The 27,936-nt window shown below is 50.8% G+C and overlaps 8 protein-coding genes across 8 annotated transcripts; 4 read left to right on the top strand and 4 right to left on the bottom strand.

The window, feature by feature from the left end:
• Positions 1 to 97: 97 nt before the first annotated feature.
• On the bottom strand, positions 98 to 1,758 carry MAA_09850 (uncharacterized protein; the record flags this gene model as incomplete). Its single annotated transcript, XM_007827848.2, has 6 exons — positions 98 to 174; positions 229 to 381; positions 433 to 552; positions 614 to 777; positions 840 to 1,596; positions 1,686 to 1,758. The coding sequence occupies 6 exons, from the start codon at positions 1,756 to 1,758 to the stop codon at positions 98 to 100; spliced, it is 1,344 nt and encodes a 447-aa protein (XP_007826039.2).
• Positions 1,759 to 2,750: 992 nt separating this feature from the next.
• MAA_09849 (Pyridoxal phosphate-dependent transferase, major domain protein) lies at positions 2,751 to 4,188 on the top strand (the record flags this gene model as incomplete). Its single annotated transcript, XM_007827847.2, has 3 exons — positions 2,751 to 2,881; positions 3,009 to 3,085; positions 3,212 to 4,188. 3 exons carry the CDS (start codon positions 2,751 to 2,753, stop codon positions 4,186 to 4,188), a joined length of 1,185 nt encoding a protein of 394 aa, XP_007826038.2.
• Positions 4,189 to 5,291: 1,103 nt separating this feature from the next.
• Positions 5,292 to 6,525, top strand: MAA_09848 (alpha-ketoglutarate-dependent sulfonate dioxygenase; the record flags this gene model as incomplete). The annotated part of the gene is made up of 3 exons (XM_007827846.1): positions 5,292 to 5,499; positions 5,553 to 6,317; positions 6,374 to 6,525. 3 exons carry the CDS (start codon positions 5,292 to 5,294, stop codon positions 6,523 to 6,525), a joined length of 1,125 nt encoding a protein of 374 aa, XP_007826037.1.
• A 1,263-nt stretch (positions 6,526 to 7,788) lies between these two features.
• MAA_09847 (7alpha-cephem-methoxylase P8 chain related protein) lies at positions 7,789 to 8,738 on the top strand (the record flags this gene model as incomplete). Its single annotated transcript, XM_007827845.1, has 2 exons — positions 7,789 to 8,144; positions 8,204 to 8,738. The coding sequence occupies 2 exons, from the start codon at positions 7,789 to 7,791 to the stop codon at positions 8,736 to 8,738; spliced, it is 891 nt and encodes a 296-aa protein (XP_007826036.1).
• A 1,180-nt stretch (positions 8,739 to 9,918) lies between these two features.
• MAA_09846 (Class-I Aminotransferase) lies at positions 9,919 to 11,118 on the bottom strand (the record flags this gene model as incomplete). The annotated part of the gene is made up of 1 exon (XM_007827844.1): positions 9,919 to 11,118. The coding sequence occupies one exon, from the start codon at positions 11,116 to 11,118 to the stop codon at positions 9,919 to 9,921; it is 1,200 nt and encodes a 399-aa protein (XP_007826035.1).
• Positions 11,119 to 11,373: 255 nt separating this feature from the next.
• On the bottom strand, positions 11,374 to 12,942 carry MAA_09845 (Cytochrome P450 CYP5262A4; the record flags this gene model as incomplete). The annotated part of the gene is made up of 1 exon (XM_007827843.1): positions 11,374 to 12,942. The coding sequence occupies one exon, from the start codon at positions 12,940 to 12,942 to the stop codon at positions 11,374 to 11,376; it is 1,569 nt and encodes a 522-aa protein (XP_007826034.1).
• Positions 12,943 to 14,811: 1,869 nt separating this feature from the next.
• On the top strand, positions 14,812 to 25,450 carry MAA_09844 (Amino acid adenylation; the record flags this gene model as incomplete). The annotated part of the gene is made up of 2 exons (XM_007827842.2): positions 14,812 to 22,785; positions 22,856 to 25,450. The coding sequence occupies 2 exons, from the start codon at positions 14,812 to 14,814 to the stop codon at positions 25,448 to 25,450; spliced, it is 10,569 nt and encodes a 3,522-aa protein (XP_007826033.2).
• An 895-nt stretch (positions 25,451 to 26,345) lies between these two features.
• Positions 26,346 to 26,696, bottom strand: MAA_09843 (uncharacterized protein; the record flags this gene model as incomplete). The annotated part of the gene is made up of 1 exon (XM_007827841.1): positions 26,346 to 26,696. One exon carries the CDS (start codon positions 26,694 to 26,696, stop codon positions 26,346 to 26,348), a length of 351 nt encoding a protein of 116 aa, XP_007826032.1.
• Between the last annotated feature and the right edge of the window lie 1,240 nt (positions 26,697 to 27,936).

Raw genomic sequence — 27,936 nt, 5'->3', positions numbered from 1 at the left:
TTTCCGTTACGGTGGGGGGACAAACCCGATATTTAATGGATGTGAGTACTCATTGTAATTTGCAATAAAACTTTTCCGTATAGTTTGGATGCTAATGCTACTTATCGGTTGACGACGAAAGAACGGAAAACTGACTCAAGAAAACCTCTGAATACGCCTGTAAGCTCATGTCAACTAATCAGAGTTAGCGTGCGCTACTTTCTGTTGATGGGTCAAGTGTGACCGTACAGTTGTTGAAAGGGTCATACGGGGCTAAAAAGCTATCCACCATTGTTCCGATCGTGTTATGATGTTCTCGGTCCCGTTCCTGATCGCCGGAATATTCTTGCGCCAAAGGTGGCATCAAACAGTGAGTAGGGTAACCAAAGAGGTCGCCAATACCTATTAATATATTAGTGAACTGAAAAATCACCCGTGGCATAGTCTCAGTACCAGCTGGCATTGATTCGGGCGGCGTAGTCAACTGGCCAGCCGGTTGAACGAGGCCCAATTCGCCCGCGCCCGAGGATGGCGTTAATCGCGGTGATTTGCGGGAGTTCTGGTTCAGCTCTTCTGATTCGCATATATAAGCATTGCGATTGATGTGAAACGAGGGCACTCGAAGAGAGCCTACCATCAGCATCCTTGCGCTTCTTGCCCGTCATTTCCCTCAATTTCGTTGAGACATGGTTGCCCAGTTCCGAAAGTTTCAAATCCTCCACCAGCTTATCGATGCCCAAACTTTTGAACCTGAGAGCAGCCGCAGTCATTTGCTCCTTGGTACATCTGGATGTGTACCTGTAAGATGTTTGTGAGCCAGGGTTGCCCGTTGAGGTGGGTGTGGTTGGAAGAAGGCATACGCTGAGTGCGGCACATCTGCAGGCAGCGCGAGAAGATATCCAAGATCTGATGTTTCGCTGAGCAGGTCAGTCCATTCACGATACCTACAGCCCTGATCAACCCAGTTCAAACATTTGTTGGCCGTCTTTTGGCTTGGGAAGCGCTCTGGGAAGTCCTTGCAAAGCTTATTAACCAGCACAGTTCGCATTTCCCGGATCCAATGAGTGCCGGTATGGAATCCTGCCTCGACAACATGCGAGTAAATATTGTGGCATTCGAACCTATGGTAAATCCTCATTATATCGCGAATGTCAGCATTTTCTTTCTTGGTGGCTATGGCGGCTTCCCATCCATGCCCGGTTGGGAGAGCCGCTTTAGCTTCCCTGATTGCCCGCAGGAACTTCCCGCGATCTGTTCTACAGTTCTCCAAGAGTTGTTTGGTGCTCGTTGCAAACTTTATTTCGTTGCAGGTGGCCAAGTCCGTTCTGACAAAGGCGTCGCCATCGGCCCCGGCATGGAGAGTCGTCGTTTCGACTTGGTGTGAGGCGTCTGGGCTAGGAGAAGGCTGGTGTCCGTGAGAATGACGGGTGTTGCGAGGTCGGTCTGTGGACGACGGTGACCTTGCACAGCTGTCACCCTGACGAACGTTCCCAGCCGCCGAGGTTGCGTCTCCTAGCCTAGATGGCCTGGGTCTGTTGGCGTGAAGATTGCCATTGTTGTTGGTGTTGGTGTTGTTGAGGGATGCGACTGATGGTGGGCTCGAGGTCCCACTCGCATCTGGGCGGGAAGGTGCGCCCCTCTTCTTGCCAAGATCAGATCACAGGGTCCGAGGCCACAATTTCAGATTTCTGCATGAGCCCACCAACCTTTGTTTGATACAATAAACAAAACAGACGATTCAGGGCCGACAGCTCCATGGCCGATAGATGCTGCAAACATTTCGATACCTGTTCCGCTGAGATTCTCGACTCATTCGCCCTCAAGAACCGAGCGAGCTGGGCAAGCAAGTCTTGTAGCTCCGGCGTCGACTTCGGCTCCATACGCATCCAGGAGGAAGCTGGACTTGAGGAAAGAGGAGTCCGGCCTGGACGCGGTCAGACTCAACAATGAACATGACTCGGATTTCCTAGTGCTAAAAACCATCGGGGAACGGTACGGGGAACAGTGTGCCGAGTCTGGGGTACAGGCCTTGAATGCCCTTGAAGATATCATGGTTCCCCTGCGGCATGTCTCAGCCAGCCACAACGTCGGATCCAAATGTCGGTCTTGGTTCATCACGGCTCACTCACAATCGCCACCACGGCTCGGACCCACTTAGGCATGAATCTCTGGGAATTTCAGGAACTTGTGGAGCCCCAGCTTCCGTCCCACGTCACACGTCTCCCGTCCGTTCAATGTCACCGGAATCAAAATCCCGCTTAGCCGGCAAACCTGGGGTTACAACGGCCCAGATCTGCTGAAGCGGCGATGAGCGGCGGTACATGGCGCGGATAGCTTGGTGACGATGTTACTTCGTCACCGGCTGGCGTTGGCGTAACTGCTTGCCACCGGTGGCATCATGACCGTTCTTGCCATTCTACAATTTCCAAGTCAGCCGAGAGGGAACGAAGTGACAAAGACGCGATTAAATCACTTTATGACAAACGTTCACCAGATAAGAATTGGCCTTCTTATACTCTCTAGGATGCATCTCGCCGTCATGTTCGATGCCTTTGGGCAGGGGTGTTGCCTTCAAGGGGTCGACGGTAAAACGAGCGGCTTGGCTGGATTTTGAACATTAAACCAGCTGCGTCTTACTTGAAAACCTCAGTTACTTCTTATTGAGCTTTTAACGCAAAGGCCAAAACACAAACTCACCACAAATCCAACTTCTAGCCTCTTGCCGCACTACTTATCCTGTCAACTTTGTTCTTTATCAACACACTCCACCAATGAATATTCGCACGCGCCTCCCCAATCTTGTCATTGAGACTGTTCGAAAACAATTTCCGGGTCTCAATAAAGGGTTGATCTGCCTGAACAATGGCTCTGGTGCTTTGGTTCATAAAGGTGTCATGGAGAGGTGAGTTCGATACATGGCGCTATATAATGCTGCGGTAGAACTCTGTCAATTAAGAACATGGCCTACGCAGCATCACCCGGACAATGTCCTCTCCACACATGAATTTGCGCGGACTGGACTCAAAAAGCCGCATTGACGTTAGAGAGCGTGCGGCCCAATACGTGAAGCTTGCGTCATTCATGAATGCCGACCCTGACGAAATTGGTAAGAGATACCCGGTCGCGGACACTATTTCGTATAGTTTGCTAAAGGTATACTTACGATATTCATTTGACGTCATATGATTCATGTGATACTGATGAGTGTTGCTAATGAGACTTGAAAACAAAGCCTTTGGGCCTTCTACTACCGGGCTACTACGAACTCTGACCAATTCTCTTCGTCCAAATCTCAATGCGGATTCTGAAATTATTGTATCCGTTCTTTGCCATGAAGCGGGCATAACTGCGTGGGTTGCCTTAGCAAAGAGCTTGGGTATATCCATCAAGTGGTGGGTGCCGGCTGGGGGAATGGGCAACAACAGAGACCCGAAGCTTACGCTAGAATCGCTCCGACCACTTTTGTCATCAAAAACGCGGCTTGTATGCTGTGGGCATGTGTCAAATATTACCGGAACTATTGAACCCATTAAAGAGATTGCGGAGCTCGTTCATACCGTCCCTGGGGCTTTAATATGTGTGGACGGAGTAGCCTGGGCTCCCCATCGCCCTATCGACGTTAGGAAGTTGAATGTCGACTTCTACGTTTTTAGCTGGTACAAGGTTTTTGGTCCCCATATTGCTCAGGTCTATGCCAGACGGAATGTTCAGCAGCGCTACTTGACGAGTCTCAACCACTACTTCCTGGATTCGTCCTCTTTAGCCGTGAAGCTGGGCCTTGGCAACAGCTGCATTGAGCTCGAACATGCTCTGGTCCCCATTATCAATTACCTCGTCGATGAGGTTGGCTGGGATTCTATAATTGCCTACGAGGAAGTGATTACAAGATATCTTCTCGATTATTTGACGGCCAACCCGGATCTTTACACTGTATATGGGTCGCGAACGTCGGATCCGAAAACCCGTGTTGCCTTGATCAGCTTTTCTGTGAACGGGCTCACTTCTGACAAGGTCGCGAACGAGATTCACGAAAAATCAAACTGTCGGCTACTTACTGGTGACTGTTGGTCTCCCCGTACAGTCCATGATATTCTGGGACTGGCAGATGACGGTATCATTCGCACAAGCTTGACCCATTACAACACCTTGGACGAGATGAAGATATTCACAAAAAAGCTCGACCAGGTAGTACATGCCTTAAAACAATGAACTACTGGACTGCCAATTGCTCATTTTTGGTTGCGAATGGGAACATAGGGGGTTGAACTTGGAGGAGTTTTCTGCTTCACCTTTGTGACCTTACATCCTACTTGTTCAGCATAGAAGAGTAACAGACGAATAGAAAAGACTGGAAGAATAAGAAATCGTCATGACCCGGTTTACCGACTTTCTACTGGGCTAATTCGTCTAATCCCCTTTATCCCCTTTCTGTTACAGTGGCTGCAACGCCAAAGTACATTCATGATTCGGAAATTTGGGTGAACTGAACAATTCCCCGGTTTTTGGTCGAAGAATTTACCCCATTTTTGAGTGCGTCTATCTGAATGTGCCTTTTGGATTTCATCTTATAATTGTAAAGTCCAAAGTTTCGACAACAACCACGCAAGCGGATGAAACTTTGTTCCGTCTCATTAAGGACACGATGCAGTACCGCTATTCTCATATCTCATGTACAACTCTTGAACAGACTCAGCCAACATCGAAATTTCAACCGTAGGAAGATTTAGACTCCAAAACGACATTTTGTTCATATTACCTGCGAAATGCGAGTCCAGAGCATCAGTACAGTATTCTCGATTCTACTGGCCTAGGGTAGGGGCCAAATTTCTTTCGTGACCGACGTGATAAAACTATTCCAGTCTATTCCAATGAGAGTTTACTCCTATTATTTTAGAATAAATTGTACATGAGGCTAACTAGTTTGCTCAAATTGCCGATATCATGTTGTGCCCAACATGCTTCAGTCCAGTCCTAGACAGTAGCCTATCAAGAATGTAGACATCACCGCGAAATTTGTATGGCTCTCGCCTTACCGAATAGTCAAGTATTCGTACTGGCGACGTTGCGCCCCGGTTTCATATTCTAGCTGGAAACCGGCGAACCAAAAGGGCTGTTTGTAGAAAGAGGAGTACAGCGGACAATGAAGCATGGGACTTGCAACCGATCCGTCTCCTTCTGAATCCGACTACCCCCGCGCCTCATTTCCTATTTTGAATCCAAGACCTAAACATAAATAAGGCCTCGGAACCGGCGAGATTCGCATTTTCATCTATTTCTACCCTGGAATCTTACTCTTGCCCCATTGCTATAAAATGACCCTCTCCCATGATCATGACCTGCGAGGCAGTGCCGGTGACGGCCCCTCCGTCAGGGAACCTTTGAAACTAAGGGGTCTTCTGGATGGCTACAAGTCGTACAATGTCACCCCCGTAATCGGAACCGAGTTCCCCGACGCCAACGTGGTGGAATGGATGAAGGATGCAAACAGCGATGAAATTTTGCGAGACTTGGCTGTTACCAGTGTGTATACACTACAGAATTGTTTCATGGAACATGTCTAACAAGCGCTATAGTCTCTCGTCGGGGTGTGGTTTTCTTTCGAGCCCAGACTGACCTCACAGACGAGCTTCAAAAGGAGTTAGCTCTTCGCCTGGGCCGTCTAACAGGCAAACCGGAATCCTCAACACTGCACATTCATCCACTGGCCAACTTCAACGCAGATCGGGACCCCCATCTCAACATCATCACCACCGACCAGGCGACTAACCCTGCAGAGGACCTTTGGAAAAACAGACCGGCCGATATAAGAAACAGCTGGCATACGGATGCTGGGTATGAACCGAATCCACCCGATTACTCCATCTTGAAGCTCATCAAACTCCCAAAGACCGGCGGAGGTATGCCATGCCGTTTGGCCCCTTTCCACGCTCCATTCTACATCGTTCTGACTGTTCCCTGCATAGATACAATGTGGGCCTCGTCTTGCGAAATCTACGACAAAGTGTCTCCCGCCTACCGCAAATTCCTCGAAGGGCTCACAGCCGACTTCTCCCAATCTAGATTACCAAATGTAGCTGCTGCCAAGGGATTCGAGCTATATTCCAAGCCTCGCGGGTCCCCCAACAACATTGGCACTTCTCTGCGCGCCGTCCACCCGGTCGTTCGCACCAACCCCGTCACTGGATGGAAGAGCCTCTTTGCCGTTGGCAACCACGTCGAGCGCATCAATGATGTGACATCTGATGAAAGCAAAAGACTGCTCGACTGGTTCCTGCAGTTGATTGTCGAAGAACACGACTGCCAACTGAGGCATCGGTGGGAGAATCCCTACGACATCGGTGAGTAGTCGGACTCTAGAGCATGTATTGATCTGGTATATCTGACGAGTACTTAGCCATCTGGGACAACCGCTCCGTCTACCACACCGCTATTTTTGATTACGCTGGATTGGGTGCCCGCACTGGCCATCGCGCGGTTGGCATCGGCGAGAGACCATATTTCAACCCGAGCAGCAAGACCCGTCGTGAAGCCCTCGCTGAGGAATGAGCATGGTTTCACAATGTAGCTATGAATGGTATGCTCTGTTCAATTTTACAAAACTCAAGTACTTGTAGGAGCAGTTCCATACGAGCTTGGCTTTGTGTTTGGGCGTATCGGAGTGTTTCGTCATCACAAATCCCGAGTCTTAAGGAAGGCATTCACAAGAGTTCTTATCATGTCTTGTGAAATGAAATAAATCAAGAGATTGCTTTAAAGATACCAGGTCTAAAAATCAGAGTAAAAAAAGGATTCGTCATGATGCTTTTTTAATCGACTAATGCACCTTGGTATGCGGCGTTGAACAGGCTCTGGTGGCGAATAGACCCTTTGCTGATGTTTGGGAGCTCGCCATCGAAAGGATGACTTCTTTTATATTTGATCAGGTCAATACTTGTTGGCCAAATTGGCGCCTTGGTGCGTCAGTCTTAAGAGGTGACTGGCCTGTTCATGGTTGTCACGGCGGGTATTGGGATATATCATGGAGCCATGGAGAAAAAACCATCTAGCAATAGCTGCGGTTGACCGACTATATCCAACTGCAGGTTATTCGTTTGATATTTGGGCTCTATTTAGCTTGTGACAGTCTAGACGCACAGAAATGAGCCCGGTATACGCCCCATTGCGGTGTCAGGAGTTTGAAAATACTGGTGGAGGTCTGTGATTCACACTCGACCCGATTCCGATTCCTGTCAACAATAGTCTCTTTACCATGAATTATTAATCATCTGCAAATAACTTACAGATATTGGCGAGTCGAGTTTTATCAGAATACAATTATGCAGCCGGACAAGAGAAAAGAGAGCGGTGCGCTTACGAACTAAGCCAAATCATTGACGATGAGATTCGGCACTATCAAGCGCAGCCACCGGCTACCGCTGTAACTATTTTAGCCCGCATTGTAATGCTGCCGCTGTCTTGTACATTGAACTTGCCCCTACCTCGTAGTCACTTCGTGGGTACAATGGAATGTACGACGTCGCATTTCTCCGCGGTAGAAACTCCGTGCATTTGCTTCTGGTGGATGAAAATTTCACAATAGAAACAGCAAATGCCTGGGCTGTTGCTTCATCCACGCGAGAAGAGAGATTATCAAGCAAGAAACCATAACGTTACTACAACGAGCAAAGTGAGCAACCAATTTGCGCTCTGTCCCTTGCATCTCGTCATGCGGTCAAATATTTAATCCCCAGTCTTCTAGCATCTTCCGTCTTCAGCCCAAGAAATACAAACAAAACTCATCGTACGATCCAAGTTAACCAACTCTGGAAGATGGCTCCAGCGACCGTCCATCTCCCCGACTCCAATGGCCCTCTTCTAGCAGAAAAGCTGCAAGCCCCCGCGAAAGAAGGCCCTCACCATGTTCAGACTACGCTCACCTTTGTCAAAGAGAACGAAGATGGCTCCCCCCAAGCGCCAATATATATCGGAAAGCCAGAGAGCTACGAGCGACCTACCGTCACTATCCCTGCCACCATTCATGATATCAGTGGCCACGAGCATGAATACACCCTAGACAGCCACGGATTCCAGTTCTACTACCACAACAGCCAAGTGAAGGAATTCACCGACGATGACAAGATACGAGCAGACTATTACCCAGAGACAGAGCAGCTGCTCAAAGATGTGTAAGCAAGGCGAACTTCCTGACTCCAAAACGGACAGATCAAACGGTTGACCAGCACAGCACGGGGGCCTCTCGGGTCTTCATATATGACCACACCATCCGACGAGCCGCAAAAGATTGGACCACCAAGGGTCAGCCCCGTGGTCCGCTCAAACGTGTTCACATCGACTCGTCCTACCACGGCGCCAAGTGCAAAGCCTGGCACTATCTTCCCGACGAAGCACCCGAGCTCCTCAGGGGCCGCTACCAGATGATCAGCGTCTGGCGCCCGATCCGTACCATTCTCAAGGACCCGTTGGCACTTGCCGATGCGCACTCTGCGCCCGAAAGCGGCCTGTTCCCCGTCAAGTTTATCGCCCCGGACCAAGAGGGAGAGGCGTGGAACGTCAAGGCAGACCCAAACATTAAGTGGTACTTTCGCTACAAGCAGACTCCGAATATGGTTACTTTGATCAAGTTTTACGACTCCAAGGTGGATGGGAGGGCGAGGCGGGTGCCTCATTCGGCGTTTGTTGACCCAGCGACGGAGCAGGAGGCGACGAGGGAGAGCATTGAGATGAGGGCATTGGTTTTTCATCCCGAGGATCGTGATTAGACACTTGCCACTGGCTGAGTGGTTTTGCGCTGGTCGGCTGTTGTACGGAGACGGTGAGGCCGTGTGAATGAACTTGGTTGTTTGGTATCCGCTGCAGAGCATCACGATTTGCCCATGTCAATTGAGAGAATCCCGGCGCTTGCGAGTATTTTTTGAGCATCCGGTGACAATGGACCCAGGGAGTTCAAAGTATACTCCGTACGTGATGGACAAACGAACTGAAATGTGACACGTTCTTCTGAGAGGAAAGGGGTAAAGCCAGCGAATCGAAGACACATGACATTGTTCCAAACGTACCATCAATATAGTGACTAGATTATGCGCTCTTGGTCCATCCGTTGCTGCAAATAACCTGGCACCTTATTAGACGGGGGACTCATAATATTGGTCCAGCGCTCATGTCTCCTGCATAATCCATGCATGTGACATCTCTTGCTTGCTGACTTTTCACTCTAGTTGAGGCGTAGGGAAGCAGAAAGTACTCCGTAATGTATTAGGTTATACGCCATGTTGCACGATATTGAATGGCCAAGTGGTTTCGAAGCATGTATAAATAAAATAGAGCATCTGCAGAAGTAACCCGACACAATGTGCCAGTAGGGTCCGGTAAGCACGCATATCTTCTCACATCAGACACGGTGTTAGTTCTAGATGCCAATTCGCCAGCCTCTACCTGCAGACAAATGAGCCAGCCTGCCAAAACCGGCCATGACAAGTTGCCTGAATGCAGTCTCACCCCCTGACAGGTTGTCGATGACGCATCAGTCATATTGTATAGTTGATATATCGGTTGTAGCGAATCTGGCAAGTCAATGCAGGTCTTGGCATGTTTGGATAATAATTCTGCGGCAAGTAATATGCCATACATAACACAGTGTTCCATCACAATGCCGGCCACAGATTCCAGACTTGGGTCAACTCAGGGGCTGATTTACCAATTTGCCAGCTATTTAAGCCATAAGCAGAACCAAACACAACATGTGACAAATGCAGGGAACAAAAAACGTCTCAACTCTTTTTGTTTCAAAAGATGCCCTGTAAGAATGCTTTCCTACGCGAAGATATGCTCCCATCTGATAATCGGCCGATTAAACACAATGTGCATGCACAGAATGCATACCCGTTGACCAAACACCAGTCGAACAAGTCCAGCCTTGATTTCCTGGAACCCATGTGGCTTTCATCCCCGAAGAACCTTGGAGATGCAGACAAGTCCCTCTTCCAGTTCCCGCCACGTTGGCCATCCGTATCCCAGCCGGAAAAAACTATCATCTCTCTCAAACCAGCCCCCTCGGCCAATATACACGCCATGCTTCTCCAGCAACGTTGTGTAGAATGCGCCCAGCCCCCCAACCGGCTCCTTTTTAATCTTGACAAAGCACATGACTCCTGCTTCCGGCCTCACCCAATCCAGCCACTCGCTCTCCTCGGCAATCCAGCGCGCAACGCAATCTCTCCGCCTCTGCATGTCGGCAATGGTCGCGGGAATCAGCTCGCCCCTCCGGGACAAGATTTGCTCCGCGCAGATTTCGTCAAGGTTACTGCCGCAGATACTTATCTGCTCCTTGGCCGCGAGGAATATCTCCTGCAGGCGGGCGTTGGTAGTAGTGAGCCACCCCACGCGGATGCCAGGAACGCCATAGGCTTTGGACATGGAGGAAACGCCAACGACGTGACTGCCAAGTGAAGCCGCTGCGGGAACGGCATCCTCCCCTGCTGAATGGCCAGAGGCGTACCTGAGCTCCGAGTACGTCTCGTCAACAAGGAGGTAGCACCCCTTTTCCTCGGCGAGGTCCGCGAGGGCCCGGAGCTCGGGGCCGGTGTGCATGGTACCTGTAGGATTGTTGGGAGAGCAGATGCTGATGAGCTTGGTGACGCCGGGGCGAATTGCGGCGCGCACGCGACCAATGTCCAGGCGGTACTGCGATTCAAACTCGAGGTCGACGTACGTGATGGCGCAGCCGATGGCGCGCGGAACTTCCAGGTTGGTCGCATAGTTGGGACGCGTGATGATCACATGGTCCCCCGAGCTCAGCAGAGCGCTGTTGACGATGAAGAGCGACGTCGAGGCGCCTGCTGTTACGAGAACGTCTTCTGGGGTAATGGCCCGGTGAGAAGCCTCGGCGACGAAAGAGCGAATCTTGGAACTGCCCTTGTGCTCCGTGTAAGTGAGCACGGTGTCCGCGGGAATGGTGATGTTCAATGATTTCAGCGTCTGGTCTGATATGGCACTCTCGGAAAGATTGTACTTGATCGCAATTCCCACCTCCTCGGGGGCCTCCTTCTCAATGGCCATTCGTTGGTAGTTCATCTCGTAGGTGTTGTTGCCGGAGCTGTGCTGTGCGAGGGAAGAAGGCAAAAGAGGCGTAAACTCGACCATCTGCCGACGTGTTGGAGCCGGAGCTTGACGGACAAGCCTTGTATTGTAGGTCTGCCCTCGATCCGTCCGTCGGCTTGCCCCCGCACGTCTCTTGGACAGTGCTGCAGATGCTGATGTAGGACAAGGTGCCTTTTCACCGCAGTTTTCACGTCACGTGCACTCAGCAATATCACAGAGAGGGACGCATCACGGATACACAAAGCAGGGTGTGGAGTCTGTACGGATGCATTGGAAAATAGCTGACGTCTAATATATCTAGTTGGCATTGTGATTGCGAATCTCCTCGTCAATCTTCTGGAACCGGACTACACATTTCAGGCCCTTGGGCACCGCGTCGTGGGTGCTACACTGCCTCATCGACTCTGGAGTCATTGATCTTCCCATCGTGGTATTATACCTCAGATATATGTGTGCAATAAGAACTTTGATTTCCAGCGTGGCCAGGGCTTTGCCTAGACATATTCTGGCACCATGCCCAAACGGAATCAGATAGGCCTCACGCTTCTTCATCGCCAACGGGTCCCCGTCAAGCCACCTCCCAGGACTGAATCGATCGGGATCTGGAAAAATGGTCTCATCTCGATGAAGAGCCATAACAGAGGTTGTCACTATCGTCCCCTGTGGGAGATAGACTCCACACAAGACGTGGCCGCCCTCGGGAACAATGCGCTCGGCTCGTCCACTGGATGCCGGGTGTAGACGGTAGACCTCGCGAAGACAAGCCTCGAGTGAGGGAACTCGGCTATCAAGCTCCGAAAATGGCAGAAAGCCATCGGACTGTACGAGTAAAGCGGCCAACTCGTCTCGTATCTTCTTCTGCCACTCCGGAGCCTCTGTTAGTCTCCATATCAAGTATGTTGCCGTTACCGCAACCGTGGCTTCGGCAGCATTGATATTGTCGAGCACCTCGGCTGCAATGTACTGCCGGTCAAGCGGCGGCTTCTTCTTGTCACTCTCGTGTACTTGAAGGAGGTGTCGGAGTAGAGAATGAGAATCAGATATGCTAGGCCCTTTGATGGCGTTGGCAGTGCGTTGCTTACACCAGGCTGCGAGCTCGTCATCCGCCGATAGATAGCTGAATCTCGAGCTCAGAGCTCTGCAACATCTAGAAACGTAGTCGTAGACCGTTGGGTACCGGATGCGCAGGGACCCGACAAACTGTTGTTGCTTTAGCCCGGCGAGGATGTCGCGCTCAGGGCAAGTCGTTTCGACAGAGCGAGTGCAGTAGTCTGGTCCCAGAACAAGATGGGTAATGATATCAAGCGCGTACCAGTCTGTCAAACTGTAGACATCAATCTCTGTATTCGCTGATATTTGTCGGACAACTGTTTGAGCACGCTCTTGGACGTGTTGTTCGATATGGGGCAGCTTGTATATAGTAGACGGTTGATAAAAGGCCGAGATGAGCCTACGCTTTGCCTGGTGTTCCTTATAAGGCTTCGTGGCGAACACCGAGCGCCGGTTATATCCCATGAAATGGTCAAAGTAGTTGCTCTTTGGCCATCGGTGCGCTGTGCCGTAGATGTCTCTTGTGCCTTCCAGTGTCGCGACTGAGACCTCGTTTGGCGCGATACATATAACAGGGCCATATCTCCGATGCCACTCGAGGATTTTGTCATTTCGACAAGAGCGAAAATCAGCCAAGGCCAGACACAGGCCTGAAATCTTGCATAGCCAGGAGCCACGAACGTGATGGAGCGGACTGTAACGACGATACGCGAGCCATACAGTGGCGATTAACGATGAGATGCACAAGACTGCGAGGGTTTGCCGGTTCGGAAGGGGGTGCCAACTCTGCACTGATGTCAGTGCCAAGGCGAGCATTTCTTCCATCATCAATTGTCAAAAGGTCGTTATTTGTCGTCAAGGGGAAATCATGAGCGGAAAATCTTGACCCGTTCCTGGACCAGTGTTGATACGGAATACTGTAATGTCTGGATTGTAGAGTCTTCGGTCTGAGGCCAATGAACGAATGGTAGGATACGTCTGTCGTCAGATCTGTGGGCGAATAATAGATTGCAACGCGATTGTACCCAAATGCAGCACTCCGTACTACATGCAGTTCATTGAAGCTGACGGATCATGTCAGACACGTTCCCCAGCAGGGCGAAGCTGCAGCCGACGTGTCTTGCGAGGAGCGTGGCTACTAATTGAACCAAGATATAGTTCTCACTGCCTCATCTGTCTCAGATTCACGGTTGCAACTGAATATACTGAATATGCTGTCAAGTACTACATAGTCCTACACCGTTACAGATGTTGAGCTAGTTGATCAAGGCAGTACATGTATGGATTTGCCGGCACAAAAATGCTGTCACATTGACACACTGACATGGAGTTGTGCCCACATCAAGGATCCCTGTCATATAGAACGAATAAATGGCAGGTGAAGTCGAAAACTGTTACTTGGCATCAAGACCGATCATAGCCCATGCATCATGGACCGCATATTCAGCCCATATTGACGGGAGTGTAGGCATCAACGAGCTGCAAAAATGCAGCAGACACACCGCCATTTGGAAGCACGCGTTGTAGGGGACCATATTCCGTACGCATGACCTCTGTGGACTGCAATGAGGGTGCTGCGGAAATCTAAGCGTCCATCCGTCTCTCCTTTTTTTCTTTTTCCGGCACCCTCGGGGCTGTACGGCTTGTCCTCTGTGCATACGGAGTACATGGGAGAAGCTATAGCTCCGCATAGTCTTTCAATTCAATGTTGCTGCTTCAGCCTGGGCTTCGCCAGGACTCAACCGCCGTGCTGCCGGACGATTACACGTAGTTGGCCATGATAGGACAGTGTTGGGGAGCAGCTGTGTTGTACACCGTTCTTTGGCTCATGTCCATTGTGTGAAGTCGGTGGAATATGCAAGGGTTGATCTTTTTTGGACAGCCAACTACGACGTGAGATATGATTGAGAGAAGAGAGCCCAAACCCAATGCCCGATGCGAGACGCAAAGTTGATAGAGTAAGAATCGTTGCAGGTGGCGAGCTACTTCTTCCGGATTAGGTTTCTTGCGCATCGACTGTACTCGCTACTATGTAGTTCTCATGTCGCAGCGACTGCGGCTGCTAGTTCCACGAAAGGATGCCGATGGTAACGTAATATCCCCATCAACGTGCCCCCCCGTGCCTTTTTGTGTGACACACACACGCCTGATTCGGTGTGATTTCAGCAAATAAGAGCTGGTACGAATAAGAGGCGTACTAAGACGGCAGAGCACCGTTACAAAGCTAGTGGGCGCAATGTAACTCGGCAGCTCCGCCGGCACTGGTCGCCATATATAGAATTGGGCTCAATATGTCATCGAGTTGGGAACTACTCCGTAAATCCGGGGTTAGGTACGTAGTACTCCGAAAGAGTACCTAAGTGAATCAAGATCTCAGCCACCGACACTTGCAGCCTTCATCCTTGCGTCAACTCTGATAATCCCGAAGCCTCAAACAGTAGGCACATGAAGGCCAACCGGAACGCTAATCAACCGCGCAATACTGGTCCTCTGATATTCACACCGCAAAATATAGCAAAAAGTCAAGGTGACGATATAACGTGGGGGTTAGATATACTTGTCATCCCCGGACTAATCCCAGTCAACACTGTCGACATGCCCGGAGATGGATTGAGCCAAGTCCTTGGTCAAGAGCTTACATGCAAAGTATCGAAGCCTGGTTTCAATAACAGCCTGCCAGCGACAATGCCGCTACAAAATGGCACAGCAAGTAAAGAGGGTTGTTTCTTAGCAAACGGTAGCAACGGCACCAAAAGGTCTACCGGAATCCCATCCACCACGGCGAGCAATGGTAGCCCGGCAACAGTAACTCAAAAAGTCAAAATTGACCACGACCGTGAGCCTCACCCGAATGGCGAGTTGATGAAGCCAGCCTCGGGCAGCGCCGCGGCGCCGCAACATCTAGAGCAAATCTGGGGATGGAATAGCACGGCACCAAAGTCCGTGGAGCGATGCGTCCATGATTTGATAAGTGAGAGAGTTCGGGCTCAACCTGATGCTCCTGCTGTTTGTGCCTGGGACGGAGAGCTTACATACAGTGAGCTCGATGGCCTTGCCACCAAACTAGCGTCAAGACTTCGCCGCTTAGGGGTCAGACCAGATATCTTGGTACCGCTATGTTTTGAAAAGTCTATGTGGACTACAGTGGCAATCCTCGGGGTAATTAAAGCTGGAGGCGCTTTTGTTCTGCTGGATCCCTCGCTCCCGGAACAGCGCCTGCAAGTCATTGTTCAGCAACTCCAGGCCAAGGTCATCATATCTTCCCCTTCCAATGGTGAAGTGAGTTCGCGATTTACACAGAGAGCAATCGTCATCAATTGGGACTTCTTCACCTCGACCGAATTCGAAAACGTTGATGATGGTGTCCCGCAAACCTACCCTGCCAACCCGGCATCACTTCTCTATGCGGTTTTCACATCTGGAAGCACTGGCATGCCAAAGGGGGTCTTGATTACCAACAAAAATGCCGCTTCAGCTCTATACCATCAAGCAGAATGTATGGGGATGAATCAGAATGCGAGGATATTTGACTTTGCATCGTACAGCTTCGATGTCTCCGTCAGCAATGTGCTCTCTGCCCTGGCGACTGGTGGCTGCCTATGTGTTCCAGGCGATGAAGATCGCAAGGATAACTTGGAGAAAAGCATAGCCTCCTTAGAAGCCAATATACTTGATATTACGCCGTCCATGGCGCAAGTCCTATCGCCCGACAGGCTACCTTCGGTCAACACTGTAATTTTCGGAGGAGAGGCCTTGCATCCTACGGATATCAAGCGATGGTGGGGAAGAGTCAACATCATTCACATCTACGGGCCATGCGAATGCACACCGACAAGTACCATCAACTACAGCATGGCCGGCCCGGACGAGGCGGTACATATGGGAAAGGGCGTGGGACTAGTGACCTGGATCGTTGATCCAGAAGACCACGAGACGCTGCTTGTTCCAGGATGTACGGGCGAACTATTACTAGAAGGTCCACTCGTCGGCCGAGGTTATCTGAATGACGATGCAAAGACTGCGGCTTCGTTTATAGAGGATCCGGAGTGGCTACTTCGCGGAACCCCAACCAAGCCGGGGCGGCGCGGTAGGCTGTACAAGACCGGCGACTTGGTACAATACACGAGCAACGGGTGCCTGAAATTCGTTGGCCGGAAGCAAGCTGCTCAAGTGAAGATCCGAGGCCAGCGGCTTGAGCTCGGGGAGATTGAGCACACCCTCCGCAATCATGGCCGTGTGGATGAGGCGGTTGCCGCATTACAACACGAAGAGGGCCAAGAGTCCCGGATCGTCAGCTTCGTGACTGTGCGTGATGTTGGTGGCATCGACTCGCTGACTGACAACGGAGATGGATGGAAGGCGCACTGCGACGGGGAATATATCCCCATGATGGACTATCGGGGTCGGACCGAGCAGTCTCTCAACAATGGAAAGTCGCCAAAGAGGAGTAAGCAAGAGATTCAGAACGAGCTCTTTGGGATGCTGAAGGCTCAGCTCCCCCTATACATGGTACCGCAAGTGATTGAGGTTCTGGACAGAATGCCTCTCAACCGAAACGGCAAAATCGATCGCCTAGCACTTGTCAAAGGTCTCCAGTCCAAGACCTCGGTACGAGGCCCTGTTTGGCAGCCCGTGTCGGAAGCACAGCGACAGATGCTCCAGGTTTGGGCACAAGTCTTGAATATTGACCCTTCCACCATCGGGACCGATGCTAGTTTCTTCCATCTCGGAGGCAGCTCCATATCCGCCATGAAAGTCGTGGCTGTGGCTCGAGAGATTGGCATGAAACTGAGTGTAGCTGATATATTTCGTTATCCGGTGCTGCATGAGCTCGTCGACCAGAGCCTCCATGAATCCCCGGATGAGAAACCAGACCAAGCAATAGGTCCATTTACCCTCTTAGACAACGAGGCTTCTCCAAGTACTCTTCTTCAAGAGATATGCATCCAATACGACCTAGGCCAGATCGATAGGACAACAGAAAATACGTTCATACAAGACGCATATCCATGCACTCCGCTGCAAGAAGGTCTGATGTCCTTGACGTCAATGAGTCCAGGCTCTTATATAGGGCAGAACGTGCTTGAAATATCACCTGATGCTTCAATCGAGAAGCTGCGTTCGGCATGGGAGCAAGTTGTGCGCCGTTTACCAATTCTACGCACTAGATTGGTGCATCACGACCGCGTCGGTCTTGTGCAGATCGTCATGAACGAGCCTGTAAACTGGATTGAAGCAAATTCGTTGGAGGAATATATCAAATCTGATATCGAGCGACCCATGGACCTGGGCCGGCCACTGACTCGCTTCGCCCTGATAGACGCCATGGGAACCCCCAAGTGGTTTGTGTTGACTATACACCACGCCCTCTATGATGGATGGTCTATGCCACTAATCCTAGACGCTGTGAAGAAGGCATACCGGGGCGAAGAGTTTCGACAAGGTCCGCCATTCCAAGCCTTCGTACAATACGTCAAGAATCAGGACAGCAAGATGATGAGGGCGTACTGGCTTGATGCTCTCGACGACTGCCAATGTGCACCCTTCCCGAGTCTCCCACCGCACATTGAGAAGCCATCGACAGACAAATCTGCTCAATACTCATTCCCAAAGCCCCAAAGCAACCGCCTGGGTATTACTCCTCCGATCATGATACGTGCAGCATGGGCCTTGCTTGTTGGCAAGATGACCAGTACGGAAGATGTCGTCTTTGGGGTGACGCTATTCGGCAGAAATGCATCACTTCCCGGCATCGAAATGATAGCCGGCCCAACCTTTGCGACAGTTCCAGTGCGTATAAAATGGAACAGCAACGACACGGCAGTCGAATATCTCAAGACAGCACAGCAGCAGGCAACGGGAATGATTCCATATGAGCAATTCGGCCTACACAACCTGGCTGAACTCAGTTCTGGGACACGTCAAGCATGCAGGTTCCAAACGCTGGTCGTAATACAACCGGAAGAAGCGAGTGATAGCTCAGACGAGCTGGGCACGTGGAAGGGCGACTTCGGCCAAGGCGACAGAATCGACTCGTACGGCCTTGTGCTTATCATGCAACTTGGTAGAGAAACAGTGAGTGTTTCAGCTTCCTTCGACTCGAGGATGATAGAACCATGGAGGGTCGATAAGCTATTAAGCCGGTTATCATATGTGGTCTCCCAGCTGAACCAGGCCAACCCGGAGCTTCTCCTCTCCGATGTCGAAACCACAACTCCCGAAGATCTTGAGCAAATGTGGAACTGGAACCATAAAGTACCATTGGCAGCAGAGAAATGCGTTCATGAATTATTCGAGCAGACGGCTCAAGCTCAGCCTAAAGCTTCTGCCGTATGTGCCTGGGATGGAGAGTGGACATACAGCGAGCTTGACGAAGCTTCCTCACGGATAGCCCATTATCTAGTTATTCTCGGCGTCGGGTTAGAGCAGATTGTGCCTTTGTGCTTTGAAAAGTCTCGCTGGACACCAGTCGCCATGCTGGCGGTCATGAAAGCCGGCGGAGCATCGGTGGCTTTGGACTCAACCCAACCGGAAGAGCGCCTTCGCACAATCGTACAGCAAACTGAGCCACCACTGATGCTGTCTTCTTGGGCAAACAGGGAGCTGGCGAGCCGTGTAATCCGCCAGCACGTTGTGGTAGTTGATGACAGTCTGCTGGCAAGGTTGAAGTCGGTATCGGGAACCTGTCAACTGCCAGTTGTGACACCATCGAACAAGCTCTATATTGCCTTCACATCGGGAAGTACCGGAGTTCCCAAAGGTGCTGTCATTACTCATCGAAATTTCAGCTCCGCGATCCAGCATGTGCGCAACTCAAGCTCCGGTAGTGTCGAACCCACGGCAAGAGTATACGATTTTGCTTCGTACGCTTTTGACATCAGCTGGTTCAACAACCTGCAGTCTCTGACAAACGGCGCGTGCCTGTGCATTCCTTCCGAGGCGGATCGAAGAAATGATCTCGCGGGATCCATTCACCGGCTACAGGCCACCTTTGCCATATTAACGCCGTCGACCGCGAATATTCTCCCGCTTGAGACTATCGGCTCCCTCCGGACGCTCATGCTGGCTGGCGAGGCGCTGCCGTCCGAGTACGCAAAGCGATGGGTTGGGCTGACTCGGTTAACAAACGGGTACGGTCCTTGCGAATGCACTCCGATCACCACAATAGCAGCCATCGAGGGGGAGAGTGTAGTGGCATCTAGCATAGGCAGGGGTGTTGGCGTCAATGCTTGGGTAGTACAGGCCTCAGACCACAATAGATTAGTTCCTATCGGGGATGCCGGAGAGTTGATGCTGGAAGGGCCTCTCGTCGGCTGTGGCTATCTTGGTGATGCCAAACAGACAGCAGCAGCCTTTATCCAGGATCCAGCATGGCTTCGCCACGGGGCGCCAGGCTATCCTGGTCGTCAAGGCCGCCTATACAAGACGGGAGACTTGGTGCGGTATGATTCAGATGGCAGCCTGGTCTTTGTCGGACGCAAGGATGCCAACCAAGTCAAGATTCGCGGGCAAAGAGTCGAGCTAGGCGACGTCGAACACCACGTCCGTGTTAGCATTCCCGCTGCGAGACAGGTAGTAGCTGAAGTCATACTACCTGCGGATACGAAAGGCCAAGGGCGGCCAACACTGGCTGCATTTCTTGTCGTTGATGATCAAGCGGCCGTATCACCAGACGTCCAAGTCATGAGCGTATCGGCTGAAGTTGACCATGAACTTACGAGGCGGTTGCCCGGCTACATGGTTCCGACAGTTTACTTCTCTCTGAAAGAACTCCCTACCAACAGCTCCGGCAAGATAGACCGGCGTCGTCTGCGCGAACTCGGAGCCGGCGTCACTCTTCAGCAACTTGCCCAGCTTAGAAGCGCGTCTGTCAGCACCAAGCGTGCCCCTGCCAACGAGACGGAACACACGCTTCAGAAAGTATGGGCTCGTGTCCTGGGCATCGATGCAGACAAGATTGGTTGCGACGATAGTTTCTTCCGGCTTGGCGGCGACTCTATTACTGCCATGCAGGCATCGGCGGCTTGCCGAGGGCTCGGTCTGGATGTATCTACGGCGGACATTATGCGCAGCAAGACCATTTCCTCAATCGCGGCGGCTGCCTCTTTATCAAAACATCATGTCCCGAGGGTGGGCAAGGTTGACCTGAAGAATGATGATGGCCAGCCTTTCGAGCTGAGCCCGATTCAGCGGCTTTACGTGGCGACGCAGTCGCATCCGAACCAGTGTTTTGACCAAAACTTCTTCCTGAAATTGCGTCAGCCGATATCCTTTGCCGCCTTGTCAAAGGCTACCGAGACGATTGTCATGAGACATCCCATGCTCCGGGCCAGGTTCATCCTAACCAGCAACGGCGTTTGGAAGCAACGTATACTTGAGGATGCGTCGCAGTCATTTCACATTTCTGAGTTAGATGGCACAGAATCGGTGACTTCACCAATGGCTAGCCATATTCGTCAATGTCGGGAGAGGCTTAACATTGAGACTGGCCCTATTCTGGCAGCAGTTCTGTTTAGCGACCTGGAGTGTCAAAGCGTGTTCATCACAGTGCATCACCTTGTTATTGATCTAGTTTCATGGAGGATTCTACTCGAAGAGCTCGAAGGTCTCCTTAGTGGGCGCCAACTATGCGCAAGTCCGACGACAAGCTTCCAGAGGTGGTGCTCTCTTCAAGCACAATATTCCCTTGAGAACCTTCAAGAAGAAATAAAGCCGGAAGCCAAGCCGCCGCTTTTATCGTACTGGGGGTTGAAATTTGATGGCAATTTGCAAGGAGCGATTGTATCCAAGGAGTTTGTAATAGATGAAGAAGCTACCAGTGCGATTTTAGGCGCCTGCAACGAGGCGTTTGGCACGCGCCCGGTCGAACTGATGATAGCGGCTCTTATTTACTCCTTCTCAACCGTTTTTACTGATCGAGCCTTGCCATCGGTATTTAGTGAAGGGCATGGCCGCGAACCCTGGGACAACCGCATTGACCTTTCTCGAGTCCTTGGCTGGTTCACGACGATTTCTCCTGCGTTCGTGCCCGAAAGAGAACTCCTCGATTTGGTAGACACTATACGCCTGACCAAGGATTCTGTCAGAAGATTGTCAAAGAATGGCTGGTCCTACTTTACATCTAAATTTGCCCATGAGACTACTACCGCAAGGCATGCCACCGACTTCCCTGTCGAGGTATTGCTCAACTTTGCTGGCTCCTACCAGCAGCTAGAAAGAAACGACAGCTTCTTCGAAAGTACCACGATGGTGGAAAACTGCCATCCCGAATCGTGGTCAAAGTTGCGTCGTTTTGCGCTGTTTGAGTTCAACGCGCATGTGGACAAGGGCCGGCTGGCTGTGTCCCTCGAATACCCCAAGACCACACGACACGGTGATTTAATCGAACATTGGCTGGTAAGCTACAAAGCTGCCTTGACGAATTTGGATGCGCTATTGAGCAACAGGTCGCCAGAATGGACTCTATCCGACTTTCCCTTGGCGTTTACGTCTTACACCGACATGGACGAGTTCCGGTCTGTCACATTGAGCCAGTTGGGGCTCCAGAACGCACAGGATATTGAAGATATTTTCCCATGTACCGGCTTGCAAGAGGGTCTGCTCTTTGCCCAGTTCAAATCCCTAGACAACTATCGAGTGGTGCTCGATTTTGAAATAACAGCCACTGAGACGCCTGGCGACCATGTCGACCTACTCAGAATCGAACGGGCCTGGCAAGCCGTGGTGCGGCGACACGCGTTACTGCGCTGTATCTTGGTTGATATGGTGCCCGGGAGCAGCAGGACAATGCACGTTGTCCTCAAAGACCCAAAACCCAGCATTTCGTTTGATCAGTCTGCATCCGACACGTCGATAGACCGTGGACTCAGCGGCGGCCACACTCGCGTCAAGTATGAAAAGTACGCACTGCAGTACCACTTATCAGTGTCTAGCATTGATGAGAAGCACGTCCGTATTTTGTTCGAGTTGAATCATGTGATTTTGGACGGACACTCGACCGGCGTGATGCTTCATGACTTCTGGCAAGCCTACAGTGGCACTCTCTCAGCGGATGCAGATGCACCCTCGTACGGCGACTTCATCAGATACGTTGAAAAGGAACCGCGTGGTGCCCATCGTGATTTTTGGGTCAAGTATTTGGAAGGGGTGAAACCCTGTTTCTTCCCGCCCTCGAAATCGGCAACAGGGGAGTCCAAGGACATTACCGTCTCAGTTCCGGGCCTCGAGGCATCTAAAATACATGAATTTTGTGCTAAATGGGAAGTCACGACGGCTTCTGTGATTCAGACAGCATGGGCCCTGGTGCTGTATCACTTCACAGGCTGCGCAAACCCTTGCTTTGGCAACCTCGCCTCCTGTCGAGATGTGCCTATCGACAGACTCGGGGATATGTTTGGACCCGTCATCGCCATGATCCCCTATCGTGTTCGGTTGGACGGGGGTCATTCGGTCGTGGAGACATTGCGGGAAGCGCAGAAAGACTACGTAGATAGTTTGCCACATCAGATGTTTTCACTAATGGAAATCCACGAGGCTCTTGAAGTCGGCTCGTCTGGGCTGTTTAATTCTATTCTTAGTTTTCAACGAGTTGCCGAGCAGCCAGATGCATCCGCGGACGGACATACCATCCGAGAGAGATTTGCTCATGATCCAGTAGAGGTAGGCAGATGCAGTGCCATCGCTTGAATGTCCTCCGGGTATCAGCCAATACTAACATGATTCACCTTAGTATCCCATTTCCCTGAGTGTTGGTGACAGTGATACAGATCTGTCGATTGACATGACTTTTAAAGGGGGGTTTATTCCAAGCACTGAAGCTGATCGGGTAGCCAAGGCAATGGGAGCCGCCGTGTCATCGCTTATAAGTGAACCTCACAAGAAAATCAGCAACGACAGCCTCTTAACCCGGGATGACTTGGAGCTTATATGGAGTTGGAATTCCGAGGTACCAGCAGCAGAGGGTCCTTTAGCCCAAAAACAGTCCATATTGCCACCAGAAGCCGTGGCAGTCTGTGCCGAAAAGGTCGTCACGATCGCCAAGGGGGCCGGCCTAGTGACGTGGGTGGTTGACCCCAAAAACCATGACTCCCTGCTCCCGCCCGGCTGCGTTGGAGAACTCCTTCTTGAAGGGCCTCTTCTTGGTTGCAGTTATCTCGGTATCAAGGTGAAACCTGACGCAGCCTTCGTCAAGGACCCGAAATGGTTGCTCATGGGCGTTCCAGGCAAGCAGAAGGGACGGCATGGCAGACTCTACAAGACAGGCGACCTAGTTCGCTATAATATGGATGGAAGTCTGATATTTATGGGTCGCAATGAAGACACTCAAGCAACGATCCACGGGCGAACCATTGAGCTGGAGGAGGTCGAATACTGGGCCCAAAACCACATGTCAGATGTTGGGCAAGTTGTGGCCGAGGTTATCAAACCTCAAGGGGAAGACCTGCCTTCAAACTATTTGCTTGCCATGTTTGTTCAGCTGAAGGATGATATAATCAATGGCAATAAGCCAGGATCTCCTATCAAGTTACTTCCCATCCCGGCTGATGTAGAAGGCAGATTGGCTGAGCAATTACTTGCTTACATGATGCCATCTGTGTTGTTCTCCGTCTCAGAGCTACCAAAGACAATGACAGGAAACATTGATAGGAAGCGATTACGGGAGATGGCGGCTCAATTCAGCATTGAGCAGTTGGAGACTGTGCGATCTTCCGGACAAAGGACAAGCCGACAACCGACTTCTGAAGCAGAACGGGTTATGCAAAATATCTGGGCCAAGGTTCTCAATGTTAGCATCGATTTGATTGGCTTGGACGATAACTTCTTTCATCTGGGTGGCGACTCGATCTCGTCTATGAGACTTGTCAGTGAGGCCCGAAAGCTTCACATCAACATTACGGTAGCAGATGTTTTCCACCGCAAAACTTTGGCCGAGTTGGTCGACGGGCAGCATGTAAACGGGGTGGAATCTGGCCTCAAGCTTGATGAGGTTGTGCTCATTGATTCTCCTACCAAAGAAACCCTTTCAAGGGAAATTGTCTCGCTTTGCCCAGACATCCGCCGCGAAGACATTGCTGATATACTACCCGCCACCAGCGTCCAAGAAAGATGTTTTGTCGAGGGTATTTATCCCGTTATGTGCATCAACCAGGACAACACCGTTGGTGACACTTTATGTGGACGCTTTGCAAACTACGTCTATATAGATCTGCCCGAGAACACTGACGTCGCTCTGTTGGAGAGAGCCTGTACACGAACCCTCGGCGAATTTCCCATTCTACGAGCATGTTTTTTGCGGCTGCAGGGGAAATTCTGGCAGGTCGTGCTCCAAAACATCCAGCATCCCTTCCGTGTACATGATGTCAGCGAGAATCTTGACGTAGCCCTCGACAACTTTTGTGTCAGTGATGCTCACAAGGTCTCTGCAACTCAACCGCCAGTTTCTCTGGTACTCCTCAGACACAAGACGCAAGGTGAGAGGCTGATAATTCGCATTTCTCACGCCCAGTACGACGGTGTTTGCCTGCCCACCATTATCGGGTCTTTCATGAATGGGCCTGGAACAGCTCCTCCTCCCCCGAGCTTCTCTTCGTTCCTGTCGCACGCCTCTCTCACACGGTGCAAGTCTATTGAATACTGGAAAAGGCTTCTGCAGGGGTCGCAGCATCCCGGTGCCCTGCGCAAACATCTCCTCGCCCAGACAGATATTCATAAGCCGCAGCCAGAGGCAATTTATATTCGCGCAGAGACAAGTCTTCCTCGCCTTCCGGGCAACATGACTCCGGCGACTCTAGCCAGCGCCGCTTGGGCACTTCTTCTATCACGGCTGACTGGGAAAGGCGATGTCGTCTACGGGCATTTGGTAACAGGACGAAACTCAGAAATGGGCGGCATCGACAAGACAGTAGGGTGCTGCCTCAACTATATTCCCGTACGGGTCACATTCCCGTCGACTCAGACCCTAACTGAACTACTGTTCGCCATTCAGGAACAGTTTCTTGCGGTGGGGGAAGCTGATTCCCTTGGCTACAAGGAGATCATTGAGAACTGCACAGACTGGCCGCCAGGTTCAACGTTTGAGTCCACCATTCAACACCAGAATATTGATGAGAATCCGCAGATTCAATCTGCCGCCGGCGTATCGCAGGTGCAGTTTTTTCAAAACCCTCATCTTGTGCCCATGTCAATACACATGGTATCGGAAACTCGAGGCGATAAGCTATGCTTGGAGCTGAATAGCAATACACACATAATGAGCTTAGAGGCGGCTGAGGCCATGGTCAATGGGCTCATCTCCATTGTTGACGAGTTTAAAACTGCCATGTGACCTGAGCTTTAATATTCTTCTCGAAGTTTGCAAATAAATAAAGGGGCAAACATGGTTCTTGTGGGAAGTTTGTCACATTCCTTAGAACGATAGTGGGTATATATATAATCTATATGTCAATGTTTTCCTGCGTTGCGGCTCAGCTATAATTCGAAATTAATGAAGAGTAGCGGGGAATTCTCAGGGGTAATAACTTCGATGAGCTTACCCAAGCTACCTCGTGATGCTGCTATTCGAGAATGGTCCTCGTGCAGTATAGCACGGCGGTTTGCAAAGGACAGCCTAACAAGTAGTGTGGCTAGTAAAACAACCCCGGCCTCTCGACCAAGATATTCCGAAATGATTTAAACTCGCTTTACTAAAATCAATCTGCAGGCGAGCCTGTGACAAAAGAAACATGCTCTATTTGCGAAGCAATTATACACCCATATATTCCGTTGCCAGAGTCGCTGAGCTATTCCGCTTCATGAGACAAGCCGTAAGGCGGTATTTACCTGTCCAGTATGTGTTCTGAACGAAAACAACTGTTTGCCGAGTCTAGTAGCAACGAAGCAACGCATTTCTAGCAAACATGCACCATTTCAAGCTGGAATGGGTAAGTTAATCGAAAGAGCAGTGGTCATTATTATAACCATGGACAACTTTTGAAGCACAAAGAGTGTCAAGAGATGATATATTGTAATCCCAAAACAAATCTACAACACAAATACAAGTCATAAAACATTAGAAAAGCCTTCTTATCCATTTGGACCGAACCCCGATGCTCCTCGTCTATTCCAGTAAAAAAATTCGGCATGTCTAGCCGCCACGCCAAATATCATCGCTCTCATTAATAGTGTACCACATGACCCTGATAGTTTCGGGCTTCGAGCCAGGAGAAAATCTTGACAATATTTCAAGTCGAAGGTGCAGCACACCTGACGCCCGTGGCCTGGTTGACGCAGACTTCTGTCCCGACTCGATTGCCATTCACGTCGTAGTAGCCGCCGCCGCAGAAGCCACCAACGTTGCAGAAGGTGCTGGCTCCGCACTTGGGTCCGTTTTGAGGAAACTGGGGATCGGGCGTGTTCATGCAAGACTGAAGCTGGACACAGACATTGTCGGTGTTGCCCGAGCCAGAATAGTCGCTGGGGCCGCAGATGTAGCCAGAGAGGCAGTCGGCGTCGGTAGAGCACTGGGGAACGGCTGTAGCGGTGAGGGCCATGCCCATGGCGATGATGGCGGACTTGATGGTGAATTGAGCCATTTTGTAATCGTAAGTCTGTTGTTGTCTTCAGACAAGTAGGATGCCTATGGCTGCTGTGGAGGTGTGGACGGTGGTAATGGTGGTTGGATAAACTGGATCCGGTGTGACTGATTATCGGAGTGATAAAAGTCAAAGAGATTGAAGACTGTTGTGTTGGAATTTTGTTTTTGTTTCAACATGAGGTCCAGGGGCCAGGGCTTATATATACCAAGATGTTGAGACTTTTGAGACTTGCAGCGCTAGCATTATTAACTCGGTGATGGCGCGTGTTTTCCCATCTCTACTCCGCCATCTTCTGGGCGGCTTTCCCGAAGCTGTCAGTGGAAGCTCTTTCTGAGGAAATGGCTGGCTCGGACGAATATGCACCGATGGCTTCATCAGCCCAATAGCGCCCGTGGCGTTCCATGACATCAACGTCCCTGCATGCTCGGCAATCTCCTGACCCTGGCAAAACCATTCAAGAGAGTTATATGTTTTTGGAAAGCTTCTGAATCCTCTTACCTATGGCCAAATGAGGTGATTTAGCCCGTTGCTTGCCTTCCTGGGTTGTGCTCATCCTGAACAATGACTCTGTATTGCCCTGGAAGAATGCTATTATGCCAACCACTTTCGCGCCGGGATGTCGTATCTCTATGATGTTCCATTAAGTGCATTGAAGTTTTCTCGCTGCTTATTTAGTGCTAGTCCTACAATATTCGGTGCTAGATTTCGATTTGCTAGGGCTCCGAATATCGCAGGGCATAAAGTTTAACTTGATCTCCAAAGATAGCTCAAGCGCAGGAACGGCCGCCACCGCAGGGATCATCAGGAGAAATTAAAACACCCACATGGCCGAGAGCCGAGGGGACACGATAGTGAACTGGGGATTAAGGCCAGCATACTCCGTACAGAGTAGCGTTGACGGAAATGTCATGTCGCCAACCGAATGGGCTGCCAACCTGCGGGTGAGTTGACACCGACTCGTGACACTACTTGCCGAATAGTCGGCCAGGCAAACTGCCACGGCCTGCATTAATGGGGACAGTATATCACTTGTGCCTCTTACATGTAAAGCCCATGGCGCCGTCTTTCAGCCCTAGGAGACTTGACACGGACATATTGCATCCGACTCATACGTCATTATATGTACTTGAGTTGCCGGTATTGGCTAGAAAATCTGGGGCCCCATGGAAAGTATTGACGGTAGAGCCGATACCTACCTAGGTGGGTGTGTGCTACACCATTTGGTTGTGCGGTGGCA

This window comes from Metarhizium robertsii, assembly GCF_000187425.2.
Source record: "Metarhizium robertsii ARSEF 23 chromosome Unknown MAA_Scf_11, whole genome shotgun sequence".
NCBI classification, from domain to species: Eukaryota; Fungi; Ascomycota; class Sordariomycetes; order Hypocreales; family Clavicipitaceae; genus Metarhizium; species Metarhizium robertsii.
The sequence above is the reverse complement of the archived record's forward strand: the minus strand, read 5'-3'. Positions and strand labels throughout refer to the sequence as shown.